The sequence below is a fragment of the Artemia franciscana genome, chromosome 8 (genome assembly GCF_032884065.1).
Source record: "Artemia franciscana chromosome 8, ASM3288406v1, whole genome shotgun sequence".
NCBI lineage: Eukaryota > Metazoa > Arthropoda > Branchiopoda > Anostraca > Artemiidae > Artemia > Artemia franciscana.
Window position 1 is genome coordinate 9,613,598 of NC_088870.1, and position 20,559 is coordinate 9,634,156.

Below are 20,559 nucleotides of genomic sequence, written 5' to 3' on the forward strand. Positions count from 1 at the left end.
TGGCGTCACTACTGCTATGTTGTGTAGTTAACTGTTTAGGAAGTTGCAGCAATTACTGCAACTATGAGCTCTTCGTTGGTTTTAACACCATATTTATGCATTAGAAGCATAAAATAAAATTGACAAGAACTTTGTCTAAAAAGCTTACACAAATAATTTTGGGCGATAATTTGATTAAAGGATATATAGATATATTGGTAGTTTTAATCTGACCTTTGATTATCAATATATGGATTCCGATACAAGGTATTGAGGATTGGGACCCCTGATCATATAACAAATCAATTTTTTTTTATTTTTTTGTTTTGATGTTGCTCCTTGTTTTTAGCTGAAATTTTAAGCTATTTAACTACTTTTCAAATAATTTCGGACAATCCGCCTTCTATCTCCATGGAAACTCCATTCCCCTCTCCCGAAGGACATTATTCCTTGGAAAATTTCTCACAAGTAAGATCCCCTTCTTTTGCACAATTCCATCCCCCCCTGAAAACTTCTTCCGGACAATTCCACATGGGAAATTCTTTTGCGCCAACTTTCATTTGGAAAAAAGAATTATTTTTTTATTAATCTCTGATCATTTTTCAAATCAGGCCAGAAATCCTATCTCTGTGGACAATATTTCCTCGAAATACTCCCTTCCCAATGTCTCAATGGGAGGTTTCTCCCGCGTAAAATTTTTCCATAGAGAATCTCTCTCGTGGAAAATCCTGCACCACAGAAAAATCCCCCAGACAATTTCAACTCCTTTAAAAATTTTCCCCTAAGCAATATCCACGGCATGTATCCTCACGTAAAATCATATTGGCAAAAAATAAGTCAGTCAATTAAGAAGAATTTAGTGCTAGAATTCTAGTGAATTCCTCTGTGTACAGTTTCCCTTTGAAAGGTCATCCCAGAAACTTCTCTCCCCATGGAAAAATCTCCTCTTTGAAAATCACCACTGCAGAAAATTCCCCCATGACTTTCGACTGGTACATGAGACTTAATGAATATTACATACCTGAAATCAGCGTTCAATTGATTTACCAATTTTTATCGAAAATTCCGTGCTTTAGAGTTCCAGTTACTATTTGGCCGAACTGCTTCTAACTTAGTTTTTTACGACGAGCTGTATGATTAATTGATCAGGCATGGAATCCACTCTTAGAGAGAGCACCGGTGGCGGACATGGATATTAACTTTATGACAAATTTCTATAGGGATTTCTGAAATACGTATTACAAGACTTCCATGACTTGAGTGGATCACTTTTTCTTGTAACTAAAGACTCCCCACTGAAAATCTGGAAGGCCGTGACAGATGCAGGTTCTGACGAAGCTCACCTTGCATTGAATACATAATCTTCTTAATATAGTCCCCATAAACTGGATTCTTTCTGTAGCGTCTGAATCAGAGGGACTGTCATGACACTTACATCTGTTGATACAGATTCCAGTAACACCAAGTCCACGCATCTTGCTACTTTACTCTGAACTTGAAGAAGATCGTCCGGAGTGATATATAATTTCTTGAAACGCGAATTGAAGTATGTGGCAATCGTGAAGAGTGTGATCTAAACAAAGCCTATAAGGCTAGAAGGTATTCTTATCTAGCCAACACTTTCGGAGGCTCTCAGCAACATTTGAGAGTCCACCTTTACTAAACTTAGTTTGCGAACAGCCTCTGCCAACTTCTGGATACAGCTGTGCATACTGTGTATCAGCATAGATGATTCAATGAATTGAATACGTTATTCTTCTTCTCGTCCATTTATGATACAATTTTCTCTGCTGGATAATCACCGTTAAATACAAAAAAAATTGTTTTCGATATCGACACTTACGTTTTAATAACCGATATCGATAGTGTATGCGATATATCGATGTCGATATTTTAGATCGACTAACTATACACAGACACTAATTCTCACAAGTATTATTTCTCTTTTGAGGGCTAGAAGTGATTGAAAGTGAAATCTCACTTCCTCCCTTGCCCTATATTACAACTCAGCCTTTCAGAAACCCTATTGATGTCGAACCAAAACTCTCTGAAGAAATTTTGTGTTTAAAGATATCTAAATATCTGCTTAGACAACCTTTTGGTATGTATCACCACATAATCGATTGTTCAATTACTCTAAGGTTGGTATTGTTTGTCTCACCAGCTCGGAACTCTTTGGAACTGTTTGCCAGACCAAGATTCCCAGAAACGCTGAAAAGATTTTCTCTTGAAACAACAGGTTTGCCAGAATAAATCAAGAGGCGCTATGTACGCCCGTTTTTCAAATTATTTACAATATCTCAGGAACGGCCCGGAGGATGGAGTTGACAATACCAGTTAGTGTAAGGAAAGTAAGGAAGGTGGGTCAAAGAGATCTTAAAGTCTGTGATTGAGAGGGGGAAGAAACCATGTCTTCAATCTACCTAAATGGTTTTGCACTAAAATTGCCTGTAGAATTAGAATTACGATTAATGAGCTAAACTAAAAGATTCTGGGTGTTAACAGTTTATTAGAAAAGAGTGTTTGCTTTAAGTATCAGTATGAAACTTTTTAGGAAGACAGAGGAGTAAGTGAGCCCCAAATTTCAACTTTTAGGGAGGGAGTGGGCTGTGGAAGGGGGGCTGAAAAAGTATTTTTCAGTACACTTAAACGCTTTTACAGTGTAAGCCCCCGTGTGACTTACAAATTAAGTATGATTAAGTAGCAAGGTAAATTAAAAGATGCCATTTTATTCCAAGATATCAAAATAATGTATTTGCATTAAAACAAGAACGGTTCTGGTGAAATGTAGGGGAAGGCGAATAGATTAACTTGCCAATTTTAGCTTGGGTGAGAGAACAGGAGAAGGGGTGGCTAAAAAAAAAGTTCTCGATCCATCCAAATGTTTTGCAGAATAAACCCCTATGGAGTATATACACTAATCAGAACCAAAGAATGAGGTAAGATCGAAAGATCCTATATGCTACCAGGTAATCAAAATGAACCGTCTGTAATCTTCTGAGAACAGCGTAGGAAACCAATTTGAAACTCTCAGGAAATGTTTAAAAGTTTTTGGAGACTTAACTTTAACTCAGGCAGGATTTAAAGCTAAATAAAAATGGACTATTTGCATTCAGGTAACCTTGGCCTACTTGGTGTACGGCAGGAACTCCTTGGAGGCTAGAGTTGAAATTTTCAGGAAGTGTAGAAGAAGGATGGGATATGACTAACGGTACTTAAAATTTGTGATTAAAGGAGCGCTTATAAATGTTATGTCTTTGATCTACCCACTTTTTTGCACTGTAAGCCTCCGTGGGCTTTAAAATTATTCACTTTTTTATAGTGAAGTAAATCAAAAGACACCACAAAGTACCTGGTTATCAATTTAATAGCATAACTGTAACATCTCTGGAAGGGCTTGGAGAATTATATTGAAACATCCAGGAGGTGTAGGAGTTGGGGTCAAGTGGAATTATTATTTTGAAATGGAAAAAGGGTTTATAGAACGGCTAATAAAATTTAATCCAGTTATATCCATTTCGCTGAAAGTCCCTGTAGACTTCGGGCGTTAGGTATTTAATCTTATTCAATGTAAACTATCAAGAAAAATCAAAATAATTTGCGGGAAATGTCTTGGGGATCAATTTAAAATCCTCAAAGAGTAGTGGAAGGGTGACAATTGGACCTTGAATCAAGATTTAATGGAGGAAATGGAGGTAAAAGGTTTCAAAGAGGTTTTTCCGTTGTGTCTAAAATTTAAACACTACCAGTCCTTGTTTGACTAAGATCTGCTCCGAGGGAAAAAGAGATAGACAGACAGTAACATCGTCAGTCCAGACTATCAGAATACTTGTATCCTCAGGAACAGCTTTGGAAATCCAGTTAAAATTTTAAAGAGTGTAGGAGGGCCAAGTGGACTTTAGTATCTAACTTGAGGAGAGGGGCAAAGATAAATTGAAAGAAATCTTGCATCTAAAGAATCAAAATGGGGTATCTGCATTGTCTCTGGAACGACTTGAGGGCGGATCTGAAACTTTTGGAGTGTCGAGGATGAGGAAAGAACGGAAATGCACATTTGGTATTTGGAAGGAAGGGATCTAAGGGCAAAATGTATATTTATCTTTGGAAACCCTAATACTTTTGGTATTACTACATTCCATAGTCCTATACGTACTATTTGTTAAAAACAGCTCAAAAACGTATTTACAAGATATTGATATTACTTTAATATATTTCACAAACTAAACTCCACAGTCAGAAACCCAGGATTCAGTGTTGGTTCCTTTGCAATTATTTATCCATCCATACCAAGCATCAAATCCATGGCGTCCGTGAATTTTCTTGGCACATGCAACATCGTCAGCAATACTGTCATCGAGTAGATCTGGAATTAAAAGATAAAGATGAGAGACATAGGCAAGTATATTGGGGAATACTTCCTCCTCGCCTTCTCCTTAAACATAAAATGTCTTTACTTTGCTGTAAAGTTGCATGTATTTTCATATGAATTTCTGATTTTGCATTTTGCTGATATTGACAGCCCCCCTCCTCTCAAAGCTTCACCTAATTTTCAAAATAAACTTCAGTTGAATAAATGTGCAACTGAATAATAACTAAACATTTACACAAATATTACAAAAATAAATTTAGAAGATTCTGGCTACCGTCTTTAAGATTGGGAAAAATCATAGTAGTCACCATAAATATAGGAAATTTAAATATCTATTTTACAGAGGTAAAAACTTATCTGTATAATAGAGGTGTGGTATTATAGAAAAATTATAGAAGTGTATACAACATTTTTAATTTTTTTTTTCTTACTTTAGGGCCATTTGTCACAAGAGAGTCACTGAGGAAGAGTGGTGTATAAATTGATAGAAATTTCTTTATTTAGAGTTTTGGCCACTATTGCGTGAGGTCACTCTTTAGGTACATTTTGCTACAACGAAATTCTTGTATCTAAGACAACATGTGAGTGGTATACCTATTTGCAAAGTAATGATGCTGAAAACTTGGCTTCGCTCGACGACACAGCTTTACTTATTTTTTAAAATTTTGGTTACTACTAAGCCTCGTCATTCTTTAGTTATGCTTCGTTACCATGGACCATTTGATAACATAGAAAATTTAGGCTTCATCCTAGGAGAAAAGGCACTGAAGGCTTGAGCTCAGACCAGATTTAGTTGCAATTTAGTTGCAAAACCAGATTTAGTTGCAAAACCCGCCTTCATTCTGATAGAAAAAAAAACATGAAGCAAGTTTGTAAGGAATTCAACCCTAACTTTACTACCAACTGTTATACTCTTTTCAAACGATTAAAAGAAGCGATTTAGTACAAAATGAGAAGGCGTACTTACTGGCACAGTTTACATTGCAGTCATTATATGCAGGGTTTGTAGAAATGTAACACCAATAATAGTCATTGACCTGCAATAAAAAGGGTATAGACATTTGGGATATTAATCAAATCTCCGTTTTATTTGGCCTTCGGCCGGTTGCTATGGTCGCTCTTACGAATATTCGTCTTTAAGACAGAACAAGACTGGGCCATTGGCACTTATTAATCTGCTATTAGGACGTCTTATTTTGTCCTTTTCAGTATATTTTTTATTTTATTTTGATGGTTTTTCTTTCCTTTTCAGTATTTTTTTTTTGATAGTTCAGTTTAACTTGAACAGTTTCAAAACAGATTTACATAAATTTTTAATTTCAATTTCTAGCTTTTATTAATTATAATTGTTGTCAGTTCAGTGGGAACATTTTAAGAAAATTTACCAATATAAACCCAATCCTATATATATATATATATATATATATATATATATATATATATATCATGAAAAGAGAAATCACCAATGCTACAGCACAAACACACACACACAAAAAAAAAAAAAAAAAAAAAAAAAAAAAAAAAAAAAAAAAAAAAAAAAAAAAAAAAAAAAAAAAAAAAAAAAAAATAAAGAGACAGAAGGAGAAAAGGAAGACTGTTTTCCTAAATTAGTGATTAATATAGACCAGCACTTGAATGAGGCCTCAACCCTACTCATCCATACAATCACATAGGTCAAACAGCATAGCCACACACAATCAACCATAAAGAATAATCCATGGACAGGCAGTCATGTCGTCAATAAGTATAAGTCGTCATTTACCGAACAATAGAAAAAATAATATAGACAAATAATTCAGAGGCAACACCCAACATAAGGGCTCATCAGGAGAATACACTGGCCTATATTGGGTTTCGCCACTCTAAATTCTCTACCCAGCACAGTGTTGTGGCTACCACAGAATATCCATGGCATCCCCGCGTCAGGTATCACCCCCAAATTACATGCCTATGAAAAAAAAAAAAAACAGCAAATGTAAAACAACCAAGTAAAACCAAAACCAAAACAAGCTTATCCTGTTAATATATCCCTCCCTTTCGAGGAATCAAAAGAACAGCAAGGAAATGAATGCTTGCCTGAAAAATTCTAATTTATGGGCACACGTAAAAATATTAAAATTAACTGCAAATATGCGTGTCCGATTGCGAAACGATGACTCTGGTCAAACATTTTCAGATCAATTGCTGGCAATTGGAAACGGAAAGGTCCCACTAGACTCAATTTCAGGACATATACAACTACTTGCTGAAATCTGTAATTTAGTGACGTCCAAAAATGAATTGATTGAAAAAGTATTTCCGAATATTCTAAAAAATTATAAAAATAATAAATGGCTAAGTGAAAGAGCGATTCTCGCACCCAAAAATATAGACGTCCACGAAATCAACAATATTGTTTTGACCAAGATTCGAGACCAGGCAGTCCTTTACAAGTCAGTCGACACAGTTTTGGAACCAAATGAAGCGGTTAATTATCCATCTGAATTTTTAAATTCCATAAATCCTTCAGGGTTTCCACCACACGTGCTACAACTAAAAATAGGCGTACCAATAATACTTTTAAGAAATATCAACCCACCAAAGCTTTGCAATGGCACGCGACTTGCCGTAAAAAAAAACAATGGAAAACCTAATAGAGGCCACAATCTTGACAGGGCCTTTTGAGGGTGAGGCTGTTCTTATTCCTCGCACTCCCATGATTCCAACGGATCTGCCTTTTCAATTTAAAAGATTGCAATTCCCAATTCGATTAGCATTTGCAATCATCATTAACAAAGCTCAAGGTCAATCATTAGAAAAATGTGGTATAGATCTTAATACTGATTATTTTTTCCATGGACAATTGTACGTTGCTTGTTCGAGGGTCGGTAAACCTGACAATCTATTTATATGCAGCGACAATTGGACAGCGAAGAATGTTGTATATTCGCAAGTTTTACGCATTTAATTTGTATTGTATCTATCTATCTATCTATCTATATAAAAACGAGTTGTGTGTATGCATGTTTGTTTGTTTGTAAAAAGAGCGTTTGCATATGACGTCATTATTAGTACATACGGCTTTGTATATGCACAGACAATGGGAAAGCCAAGAATGTTGTATATTCGCAATTTTTACGTAGTTTGAAACACATATATAAATCTATCTATATTCACAGGTGGGACACAGGGACACAACTACAATGGCGCGTAACTAATATTGCGCGTAACGACTTACGCGCGCAGGGGGCTTGGGGGGGCGCGAAGCGCCCCACCAACTAGGTGTTGGGGTGGCGCGAAGCGCCACCCCAACAGCTAGTTTATATATATATATATATATATATATATATATATATATATATATATATATATATATATATATATATATATATATATATATAAATATCGCCGTTTTGGAAAATACTAACAAATTCTGACAAGTGAAAAATTTGTTCAGTTTTGTTCCGGCTCGCAAAATACCTTTTACATTTTCCCCCTTGCACCTGTAACTCTGATCTAATTAGAAAATTCAGCATTGCTGACCTCATTTTAGCTGCGCAAAAACAAATCCGTGCTTATAATTCCCTTCTGACGAATTCCGACGACCATCCTTGGTCGTCGGTAGGGGCCCAGTAGTTAAATCTCTCTGGAATATATCTAGCAGAACGTCATCCGCTTTTCGGAGCGTCTATGCGCTGCAAAAATGCTTTGATAGACTAAAGACCAGAAACACGAGCTTTCATCTTACTCTAAATATTAAAATACTTATGCAAAAGTAAAATGATAATAAAAAAAATACACACTAGAACTTCTAGTGAAGAAGCCAACAAATTAAAATGCAATTAAATAATAAAAAAAGAACAATTTTCCCCCATCATATACGTTATAGTTTTTGTTCGTTTAGTTCCAATATTGCTCCTTGATTTCCCTTGAAAAAACATATTTGTTTTATATAATTTCTAATCGTTTTTAGATTATGCTGGGAAATCCGGTACCCCCTTTATGAAAAACCTCCTCCAAGGCAAATTCCTCTATTGAAAGATCCTCTCTCATAACCCCCTCCTTCCGACCGCTTCCTCCAGACTAGAAGAAATCCTCCCCTGAAAACGTGTGTATATTTCCCAATAACCAATACAATATGTAAATAATGGGCAAAGTTCACAACTTGTAGCCTTACCCCTGAGGACTGTGGGGGATTAGGTCATTCTCAATGACGTTGTATTAGATTTTTCGACTATGCTAAACAAATTGGCTACCTTAAAATTTTAATGGGGTGACTTTGGATAAAAATGAGCGTGGAAGGGGGCCTAGTTACCTTTACTTAAAAAGGACACTATAACTTCTAATTTCCGTTTTAATGAGCTATTTTACGATATCCTAGGATCATTGGGTCGATATACGATTACCCCTGGGAAAAAAAACAGACAAATAGACATTCATCCATGATCTTTATTTTGGCAAAACATTCGAAATTCTACATTTTTGCAGATAGGAGCTTCAAACCTCCATATTGGGGTTTTCTGATAGGCTAAATCTGGCGGTGTGATTTTCATTAACATTTTATGACTTTTAGGGAGTGTTTCCCCTTTTTTTCGAAAATAAGGCAAATTTTTCCAGGCTCGTAACTTTTGATGGACAAGACTGAACCTTATATATTTGAAATCAACATAAAAATTTGATTCTATTGATGTATCTGAAGTTATCAAAACATGTTTTTTAACCGTTTTTTAACTTTCGGTTACTATGGGGCCGGCTTGCTCCTTGCAAGTTCGTTGCAAGTGCTGTTTAATGTGAAGTATTTGGGTTACAACAGCTGGAAGGCTTATCAATGCAATAGAGAAAAATAGAAAAAGAAAATTCATTTTAAAAATGATTGCTCATAAGTAAAAGTAGTAAAATTGAAATAACAGTAACGTATTTCTAAACAAAATATCAATTTCACAAAATGCGAAGATTTGTGTATATTTGTATTTGGGCCAAATTTTCTTTCTTTTTCCTATATAATAAAAATAAAGTTCTTAGTTTGGTACTCCAGCAGAGCATCTCTGGATGTACACTTTAGACAACAGTCTGCTAATATGGGTTCCTAAGATATCTAATGGTACCTTAAAAGAGGGGTACTGATTTTTAATTTAGGTGTTCAGAAAAATGAATTAAGCTAATGTAGATTACATAGCATCATTTCCATATGCATAGTGTATCAGTGGGTTCATTACTTGCTAAAACTGTACTGCGTAATCATTAGTTATTTGTTTGACATAGAAGAAAATAGAAAATAAATCTCCATTTGTTCCAAGAAAATCCAAAAGATAAACAACAAGAGCTAAGAGCTCATATGGCACTTGTGACATGGTCGGAAGAGCCGAGACACAAGAGCTCACATGGTATGAGCTCTAGCGAAATTCTAGGAATCAATAGATTGCTTTAAAAGAAAAATCAGAGGCTTAATGCCGGACGGAATTTAAAATAAGGGCTCTGAGTCACGGGGTTCTTAAAAAATATCAAAATTCATTAAGATCCGATTACCCACGCGTAATTTAAGAATACCTCAATTTTCCTAATTTTTCCTCTCCTTTCAACACCCCCCCCCCCAGATGGTCGAATTGGAGAAAACAACTTTATCAAGTCAATTTGTGCAGGTCCCTGACACGCCTACCAATTTTCATCATCCTAGCATATCCAGAAGTAGCAAACTCGCCAAAGCACTGGACTCGACCTAACTCCCCCAAAGAGAACGGATCCAGTCCGGTTACGTCAATCACGTATCTACGACAATTGCTTATTCTACCCAACAAGTTTCATCCCGATCTCTCCAATCGAAGCGTTTTCCAAGATTTCTGGTTTCCCCCTCCAACTCCCCCCAATGGCACCAGAAACGGTCGGGATTTAAAATAGGGATGAGACATGAGTTCCTTCTAAATATCAAATTTCATTAAGATTCCCAGTTGGTCGAATCGGGGAAAACGACTTTATCAAGCAATTTGTGCAGCTCCTTGACACGTCTACCAATTTTCATCGTCCTAGCACGTCCAGAAGCACCAAACTCGCCAAAGCACTGAACCCCACCACCTAACTCCCCCAAAAAGAGCGGAACCAGTCCGATTACGTCAATCACGTATCTACGACATTTACAAGCGTTTTCCAAGATTTCTGGTTTCCCCCTCCAACTACCCCAATGTCAATGTCAGATCTGATCGGTATTTGAAATAAGAGTTCTGAAACATAAGTTTCTTCTAAATATCAAATTTCATTAAGATCTGATTACCCATTCGTAAGATACCTCGATTTTCACATTTTCTCAGAATTCCGGTTTTCCCTCCACCCCCCTTCAGTGTCACCGGATCTGGTCGGGATTTAAAATGAGAGCCCTAAAACACAAGATCCTTCTAGATATCAAATTTCATTAAGATTTGATTACCGTTCGTAAGTTACAAATACCTCATTTTTTTTTTCCTAATTACTCCCCCCCCCCATCCCACCAAAGAGAGCTGATCCTGTCCGGTTATGTCAGTCACTTATCTTGGACTTGTGCTTGTTCTGTCAACCAAGTTTCATACTAATCTCTCCGCTTTAAGCGTTTTCCAAGATTCCCCCACCCCCTAATGACACTAGATTCGGTCGAGATTTAAAATAAGAGATCTGAGTTTCGAGATACTTCTAAATATGAAATTCCATTCAGATACGAGCACTCTTTCGTAAGTTAAAAATACCTCATTTTTTCAATTTTTTAGAATTAACCCTCCCCCCAACTCCCCCAAAGAGAGCAGATCCATTCCGGTTATATCAATCCCGTATCTAGGACTTGTACTTATTTTTTCCACCAAGTTTCATCCCAATCCCTCCAGTCTAAGCGTTTACCAAGATTTTTAGGTATTTCCAAACTCCCCCCATGTCACCGGATCCGGTCCACGGATCCGGATCCGGTCCCAAAAAACGGAAACGAGATGTCGGCTGTGGTGGCTCTGAAGAAAGAAAGAAGACACTGCCCATATTATAAACACTATTCGGCTTCAGGAACGTCAGCGGCTGCAATAATTAAAATTGCCGCAAATGCCACTTTTGTAAATTGTCAGAAGAGCCAAAAAACGGAAACGAGATGTCGGCTGTGGTGGCTCTGAAGAAAGAAAGACGATGCTACCCATATTATAACACGATTTTACTTCAGAAACAACAGCGGCAATAATAACTAAAAGTACCATATATGTCATTTATGTAAATTGTCAGGAGAGCTAAAAAACGAAAAAAAAAAGTTTTTTCTGCTATGGTGGCTCTGAAGGCTGAGGCTATTGATAATAAAAGGAACATATCCTAAACAAACTTTTTTGCTCTTTTCAGTACTATAGATCAAGTTCAAGTATTCCGAGCGAATTTATAATTATTCCATTTTATGGCGTATGCCTCCGTTGTTAATGAAAAAAAGGAGGCAAATACAAGTCCCCATGTTGTGGCTTCAGAAGATAATCCTCTTCTGTCATGCTGTATTGTAACAAGACATGAAAAAAAAAAAGACACATACGCTACTTAGAGGCATATTTCTCTTTTAGTCTTTGTAACGATACAAGATAAGGCAATTCAAACTGCGCCATTCAATTCATCGTGCTTAGTTTCATAAATTTCATCGTGCTTACTTATGAAACTTACATAAAGCATAAACAGATCATGGTAACGAACTGTAGTAGGGAGCAACCCGGCTCAATAGTAACCAAAACTCTAAAAAATGGATACAATTTTGATACCAACAGCTATATCAAAGGAATCGCCTTTTAATACTGATTTTAAATATATAAGTTTCATCAAGTTTAGTTTTACCCATCAAAAGTTAAGAGCCTGAGAAAATTTGCGTTATTTTAGAAAATAGGGGGAAACACCCCCTGAAAGTCATAGAATCTTAACGAAAATCGCACCATCAGATTCAGCGCATCAGAGAACCCTACTGTAGAAGTTTCAAGCTCCTATCTACAAAAATGTGGAATTTTGTGTTTTTTGCCAGAAGGCAGATCACGGATGCGTGTTTATTCAACTAAAAGGTCATGTGTCGCACTTTTAATTATCATAGCCAAGCATAGGAGGGCTGAGTGAACCTCAACTGAAGTACATATTGCTGGTTATCACCCGTTGTTTTACCAAAGCCTCCTTTTTTTGTTTTTTGTTGTTTTGTTTTTTTTTGCTGAACTTATCCAAGCTGTCTTTATACTGATTTTATTCTAGCTGTCTCTCCGAACAACCCGCTTTACACTCAAGAATCTTTCTTTTTTTTTAAATTATAGATATATCCCTAGTTTTCTTATAAAATCAATCATAACGAAACTATGAAAGACAGAGAAATCGCATAAACATACAAAATAGACTTAAAAAAAATCTTATATAGCGATACTGGCGCTATGACCGTTCAATGTTTTCTTGATAGCACAAATGTAACAACTTTTAGTTAGGCGGATAATCATAATAAAAACAGTTCAAAAAGGACAATTAGATGAAATACTACGAACAAACAATTAAAAGGGCTCATTTTGTGAATTCGGAGTTTTTTTTTAATTAGCAATGCTATCTACCTCTTAAATGTTTATTTTTTATAAACCATTGATTTTTTTTTTCGGTATTGGACCATTGTCTCTATGTTTAGGCATCCAGCATCCTCGGATTCCCAGTCACTTCCATTTAGTATGACCAACACGGTATACTTACACCGTCATAGGTACAATTTGGAAATCCTGGTACAGCTGAAAACAGCAAATCTTCGGTAAATTTGGGGTTCTCTTAACCTTTTCTAACTTGGATATCTGTTCAAGCCTTAGTTTATCGAAGATTTTCATACTGTGACATCAAATTCGTAAGCCATTTACATGGTCTAAAATAAAAGTTGATGATACAATTTTAGTTGGAAAACTGGTGTAGTTTATTCCAAAGCGTTGGCGACCCTGCTTCCATTACATGTGACAAAGAATTAGTATTTATTGTATTTTAGCTTAGAAGCAAAAAAATACTGACCTGGAAAAGGCCCCAGTCGTAGCTTCCGCTAGTTACTCCACTTCCACCGTTTGGTCCACCCTTAGCTGCAGTATTGTAGCTGCTTTCATGTTTGACAAGACAAACCCCTTAAACATAAAAGGTGCATTATTAAAAATACGGTACAAAAACATATATCACGCTCTTTTGTTTCATTCTGTTACTCCACTTTGATGTTCTGGAAAAAATTATTATTATTACTACCTACCACAAGCCTACCACATGCCGAGTGCTGGGGCCTGGCTAAATAGGAACGTGTTAAAAATGGGGTGAAAACAAAGAATTGTGTTGTTGAAAGACCAAACCCTTCAACATTCTATGTGTTCACTGGGGAGCCCTCTATTTTTCCCATTAAAGAATAGCAACCAAAGCTGACTCATTTGGAGGTTGCTACTGACAACGAAAATCAATAAATGCAAGTCTACCACATACCAAATACCGGAGCCCGGCTTTAAAATCTGCTACATGTTTTTTTCTAAACAATTAGATTGACATTCCTGACCACTAAAACGATCTAAAGAGATCACAACTTTAAGGGAGAATTTTTATTTTACCCATGGTGGTTTTATCGAACCTGTGGTGACGCCATGACATGCAGAAGAGGCTAATATTATCTGCGGTTACAAGAAAAGTGAAAATGAGAATAAATATATACAAGCCTGTCGCATAGCCATGCCGGGGCCCAGCCTCAAAATCGGCTCTATATTTTGTTGTTGTTTTTTTTTTTTCTTTTTTAAACCGGCGAATTGACATTTCTTCCCACAATAACTATCTAAATAGGTCAGAATTTTAAGAAACAATTTGTTTTTTTCCCAGGGTGGCTGTATCAAAGATATTGAGAACCGTCTTGACATCAAGACAAGGCTCAAATTGCCTGCAGTTAGAAGAAAAGTGAGAAAAACAGTCCATTTATATGCCTCGTGCCAAGCGCCGGAATGCCGGTACTATATATTGGCAGAATACTTCCGTTTGCAATAATTACAAAGAGTCAAAAGCAAAAGTGAAAAACAAAGAAACACACGGTTCGAAGATAAGAATTAAAACTACTCAAAATCAAAGGTGAAAAACCCAAGGAAATACGTGGCTAAAAGATATGCCACAGGGAGAATAAGGAAATATGTAGTTAAAAGATAAGCGGCAACAAGAATTGTAAGCGATTGCGAGAAAGCAAGCATCAAAATCTATCAAAAGTGGAGTGAAAAACAAATAATTGTGCTGTTAGAAGACAAAACCATTGAACGTTGTATGTGGTCCCTTGGGAGCCATCCATTTTCCTAAGGAAAGAGTGTTTGGAAAAGGAGGTTCAATGATATTTGAACAGACAAGAGGTATTTCAAGTATTTAAGAGGGCTTTATCAAGTATTTAAGTTTTGGCTGATATTAACCCAACTTCCTGAGGACCGATTGGCTAAACAAGCTTATAATGATTTGCTTCGAATTAATAGGAAAACTACTTGGACTCGACAAGTCAAGAAATCTCTTGACAAACTAGGCTTCTCATATTTGTGGATGGAAGGAAACGGACCCGGAAACACACAATGCCTTCCAGAAATTATGCAGAGATTGAAAGACCAAGAGATACAAGAGTGGGGTTGTTTAGTACGTTCGTCGGAAACACTGAAGGAACATAGTAAAGTAAAAGAAATTTTTGTGGAAGAATATTATTTTAAGGTAAATTTACCTTTAGATATTTAAAATCATGGATCCAGTTGAGGGGAAATTGCCTTCCAGTACATAGGGGACAGAATTTTAAAAAAAATAAGGGTACAAATGGTAAGTGTGGGTATTGCGGAAAAGAGGATAATAATTTAGCCCATTTCCTCATGGAGTGCCAGGAGCTTGAAAGTCTTAGGGATGAAATTTGGGGGGGACCATCGGTTGGTGCTGCTTTCTGATATCCTGAGGTCTTCGATGCCTGGAACCATATGCAAAATGGCACGAATGTGGAAAAGGCGGGAGAGGCTCAGTCGAGCCCGAGTGAATGAAAACAAGTATTGTTTAATATTGAGTGTGTGTTCTGTGCAATGTTGTATTATTAAATCATGTTGTGTATGGCCGTAGGGCTCAAATAAACTTTCTTTCTTTCTTTCTATATATTGACAATTCTGGCCTCTAAAAAGATCTAAAAAGTTTACAACTTTGAGGAAGAATTTGTGTTTTTCCCCTGGTGGTTGTATCGAACATGTGGTGACGCCATGACATCAAGAAGAGGTTCACATTGTCTGCGGTTACAAGATAGGTGACAATGAGAATTAATATATACAAGCCTGTCAAGTAGCCACATATATATATATATATATATATATATATATATATATATATATATATATATATATATATATATATATATATATATATATATATATATATATATATATATATATATATATATATATATATATATATATATATATATATATATATATATATATATATGTATATATATATATATATATATATATATATATATATATATATATATATATATATATATATATATATATATATATATATATATATATATATAACATTAGATTAATGGCCAGTACAAGAAGTAACAATAATTAACACCCTAAATCATTTTAGCAAAACAAAAGAAAGAAGATACTTTGATTTTCATATTTGGTCACTTAAAAAGGGCACTAGAACTTTTAATTTCTGTTATATTGAGCCCTCTTGCAACATTCTAGGACCACTGGATCGATACGATCACCCCTGGGGAAAAGAAAAAAAGAACAAACAAGCAAATAAAGACGCACCCGTGATCGGTCTTCTGGCAAAAAATACGACATTCCACATTTTTATAGATTGGAGCTTGAAAGTTCTACAGTAGGGTTCTCTGATACACTGAATGCGATGGTGTGATTTTCTTTAAGATTCTATGACTTTTAGAAGGTGTTCTCCCTATTTTCCAAAATACGGCAAATATTTCTCAGGCTCGTAACTTTTGATAAGTAAGACTAAGTTTGATGACAACATCATATATATGTATTGTGTGACAAAATTTACTGTGATACCTTTCTAATGATTAGAAATTAATTATAGAAGTGACTCTGCAACATGAAGTTGGAGTTACTTTTTTTTTCAAGGTAAACAGAACGGGATGGAACAAGGGAATGTTGAGATTTAATAACAACACGTTACATTCCGCCATTTTTTGTTTTGTTTTTATAGTAGTGGCAATAACGTACACATTTTTGTTTATCGAGACAAAAAAGAAATTGCGTTTCAAAATAAATTGAAATTGTGTATTTCAAACAAAGAGAATAAAAAGACATTTCGCATTTCGAATGCCGTTAGCGGTGATGAGAGAAACAAGAAAGAAATGAAAAAAGACTCTTACAATCTCCTAGGGTCGATCTACTAAAGCCATAGGTGTTCAGTAGAGTTCTTGCCAATTCACAACGCTCGTAAACCTTTCCATGGGCTACCGAGATTAGGGAAAGGCACAAAACGAAAGCAACAAAACCCTTCATTTTTCCTATTAAATCTGTAAATGATAAGATCTTGAAAAAAAAACACTCCTTTTATAATGAGGCTTATTATTTGTTTTGATAAGGTAATGCAAACAAAGTCTTATTATTACACAGATGGACAGAAAGAATAATAAAATTTCCTTCTTTGAAAACAAAGGTCACATGTAGACAAACATTCGAAAATAAATAAGAATAACATAAGATGACAAGTGATAATCGAATCCCACTTATTTGCTCAGTTCAGGTAAAAAACATGTTTTTTAACTGAGATTAAATAGCAATATTAAAACTTAATATGAACAGAAATTATTCCGTACATGAAAAGGGCTGGAAAAAGTGCGATGTTGATTTTTTTTTTTTTTCCAATTCAAGAAATACTCCCATGAAATACGAGGTTCTTTTGACTAAAACAATAAGAAGCTTTTTTAAAAGTATTAAAAATTTAAGCGTAAAGAATGAGGTATTTAGGAGGGTACAGTCCCTTTCATATATGGAATAATTTCTGTTCGTTTAAGTTTTAACGTTGCTCCTTACTTTCAGTTTAAAAAAACTTGTTTTTATTAAATGTCTGATAGTTTGCCCAAATATTGCTGGTAGAATCTGATTCACAGCGTAAGAACCATTAAAAATTTCCTCTGGAAAATTCATCTCCAGAAACTATCTCCTAACAAAATTTCCCCCCGTACAAAGTAACTGCTCTTCCCCATAAAATACTCCTCTAGAAATATATGTATACTTTTCAATAATCAATAAAATTTATAAACAATAGGCACAGTTCATAACTTGTAGCCATTTCCCTGTAGGTGTTGGGGGAGTTGGTCAAGTCATCCTCAAAAACATAGCTATTAGATCTTCTGACTATTTTGAACATAAATTGGCTATCTCAAACTTTTTATCAGACGACTTTGGGGAAAGAATGGGAGCGGGAGTCCTCCACTAGTTTAGTCGATTGAAAATGAAGGTAAAATTCTATTTTTTATCCATGTTGAAAATCCCCTGAGAAAAATTCACCCCCCCCCCAAAAAAAAATGTCTGTATGGCTTTAAGTTACTTTAATTTCCCATTTTTAAAAAATAAGGTTTTTAAAGAAGGGGTGGCTATATAAACTCCAGAGGGGGCTCATTCAATTTTAAATCAGAAGTTCTATTGGAGGGAAAACAGCACCTCATCGCGTCCTCTTTTCCAAAATGCATCCAATTTTGAGATAGCCATTTTATTCAAAATTGTTCAAATATCATATAATTTTTTGAGCTGGAACAAACCCTTAGGATGTAAGTTATGCCACGGAGTTATTTAAGCTTTTTTGGAATTGTATATACTTTAGAGTAGGCTCATTTGGTTGAAAATTACAAGTTCTAGCTCAGTTTTCCGTCAAACGTAATGGAGCACACTTAGCACTTCCTACCCACCCCCCCCCCATGCGACTACCCCCTTCTCACCAAACGCATCCAATTGAAATTGTGATATAATAACTTCGTTCAAAAGAGCATATAAAATGCCTCCAGGGTTGACTCAGTCCCCCAGAGTCCCGGAGAGAGGGTTGTAAGCTGGGCTCTGGGAACATATAAAGTTCTTATGCAATGGGTGGTAATGTAAACTTCAGATGGGTTTTATTTGATTCAAAATTGGATCATATAGTGCTTTTTTTAAACTGGAAAGTGATTTGATGGCAACCAGCCTCCCCCACCCCTGCCTATCATTTCCCAAAAAAGTATCTAAACAAAATTGGGGACATCTATTTTTTAGTATTGTCAAAATGTTCAGTTAGTAGACATCTGGGGGAGTCCCTCCTCTTATACAGCCCTAAAGGCAAGGGGTGTAAGCTAGGAAACTCGTTTTGTTTTCATATAGTATATGTGAAACTACTACCAAAAAGGCAATATTTGCAAGCTACAATTACTATAGCTACCACTGCATCTACTACTACCACAACTATTACTACTACTACCTCTGCTATCACTGAAACTACTACTTCTGTAGTGATTGCCACTAAGGCTAAGGATATTGAAGAAAATATCTGAGGAAACATTTCGATGAAAGTTGAATTAAATAAAAAAAAAAAATCCCATGCGAAAACAGATTGCTGATGCAGGCGTATCGGCAATATTTTTTTAAACGGCTTACCGTATCGAGAGGAAACTTCAGGAGCATCATGAGTGGGATGTTCAGCTGACAAAAAGACAAAATATACCTGCTAACACTGCTATTAATACTGTTGCTACTACTAATAAGTATACAAAAGAGGAAATACAGCACAAAAGAGGCATTGATAGTTTCGCCAATAGCGGGAATAACATATGTTTTCCACAATTCCCTACAAATCAGACTTCTTCTGGAATTTTATATTGTAACCGCAACAGGTTCTAATAGTATCGATCAAAATACCAATCGCTTACAAAAGACTGTTGATAAGTTAAACTCATTTGCGATACCTGACGCCATTCCAAAGGAACACCCAAAATTTCTCATCACTCTGGACCAGCTTAAGGAGAGTATCGAGTTTGATAGTTCAATATTCCAAACAGAAACAGATTTGCTTCACAGATTTGTGTATTTTTTGCAATTATGCTGGCTCTCTATTTAGCTAGTCTAGAATTTTTTTTTTGTGTGTGTGTGTGTTTTCTTTAAGAAAAAGAAACGAGAAACACGTGAAAAAAAAACACATGAAACCGCAAAATAAAGTATGATAACAATTTGTGGAAAACGTTACAATATAAGAAACCATAATTCTTTTTCTTTTCTTTTCTTAGTTAACAGTCGCACTTGTCTATATTTTATTGAGGAATATTCTTTAATTCTTGTAAATAATGGAAAATCTAACTGTCTTATTACCAACTAATGAGCAATTAGTGGAAGAAGTATATTTAGTACGAGAATTTTTATTTAAATGGGTACAGGCAGCTACTACAGTGGGGTTGGTACTTCGTTTTAGTGAAGGAGCATTTCAGTTACTGAACGGAGAATGTATAGATTGTATAAAATAGGGGTAAAGTGAAATTTTAGTTTTTGGTCAAAGCAAAATGAATTCGATTGAAGGTCCTTGCGAGTGCTGCAACACGGACCTGAATTTCTTTCCAAAAAATATGCATTTGGCTAGGCGTAGGGACAACAAGAGTATCCTGTAACGTTAAGCAGGATAATTGTTGATCACTGGAAATAACAAATGAAGAAAGGAGAGGTACAGCTAACCACCATTCGAACTGTAACTGTTGTTGTAATTTTAGTAGGATAGAAGGAAAAAGCACCGAAGTAGGTAACCTGCAATTTGATAGAATTGTTGACGAAATGATTATGGAGAAGATATGGAAACGAACATTTGAAGGGGAGTTTTCAATAAAAAATATATATCAAAATGAAATGGGTGAATCAGAAACTGGCGATAGTGTGAGTTTGGATATATTGGTTGATGACACTTTAGATAATATGTAAGAGTTTGTGCACTGTCCAAAATAATGTTTAAATGCATTCAATAATATTTAATTTATCGAATAATCTTTATATTATGCCTACTGCTTCATGTAATATTTTATATAAGATTACATACACAAGATTACGGTATAATAATTTCTGAAAGCAGCATGCCTTCAGAATTTTTAGTTATTTTTATCATATATAAACCATGCTATATTTCAGATCATAGAAATGTAGGAATCTTGCTTATCAAAGTTATACAAATGCATAAGAGGAATGCAGCATTGCTACAATCCGAAATGCTCCAAGCAAGGATAATTGAAAAAGGACAGCAATATT

At 35.5% G+C, this 20,559-nt stretch overlaps 1 protein-coding gene across 1 annotated transcript; it reads right to left on the bottom strand.

Annotated features, from left to right (window-relative positions):
- Nucleotides 1-4,160: 4,160 nt before the first annotated feature.
- Nucleotides 4,161-16,830, bottom strand: LOC136029956 (lysozyme c-1-like). Its single transcript, XM_065708506.1, has 4 exons — nucleotides 16,677-16,830; nucleotides 13,316-13,422; nucleotides 5,316-5,385; nucleotides 4,161-4,342 (listed from the first exon to the last, which is right to left on the bottom strand). Exons 1-4 carry the CDS (start codon nucleotides 16,807-16,809, stop codon nucleotides 4,200-4,202), a joined length of 453 nt encoding a protein of 150 aa, XP_065564578.1. The 5' UTR covers nucleotides 16,810-16,830; the 3' UTR covers nucleotides 4,161-4,199.
- Nucleotides 16,831-20,559: the final 3,729 nt, after the last annotated feature.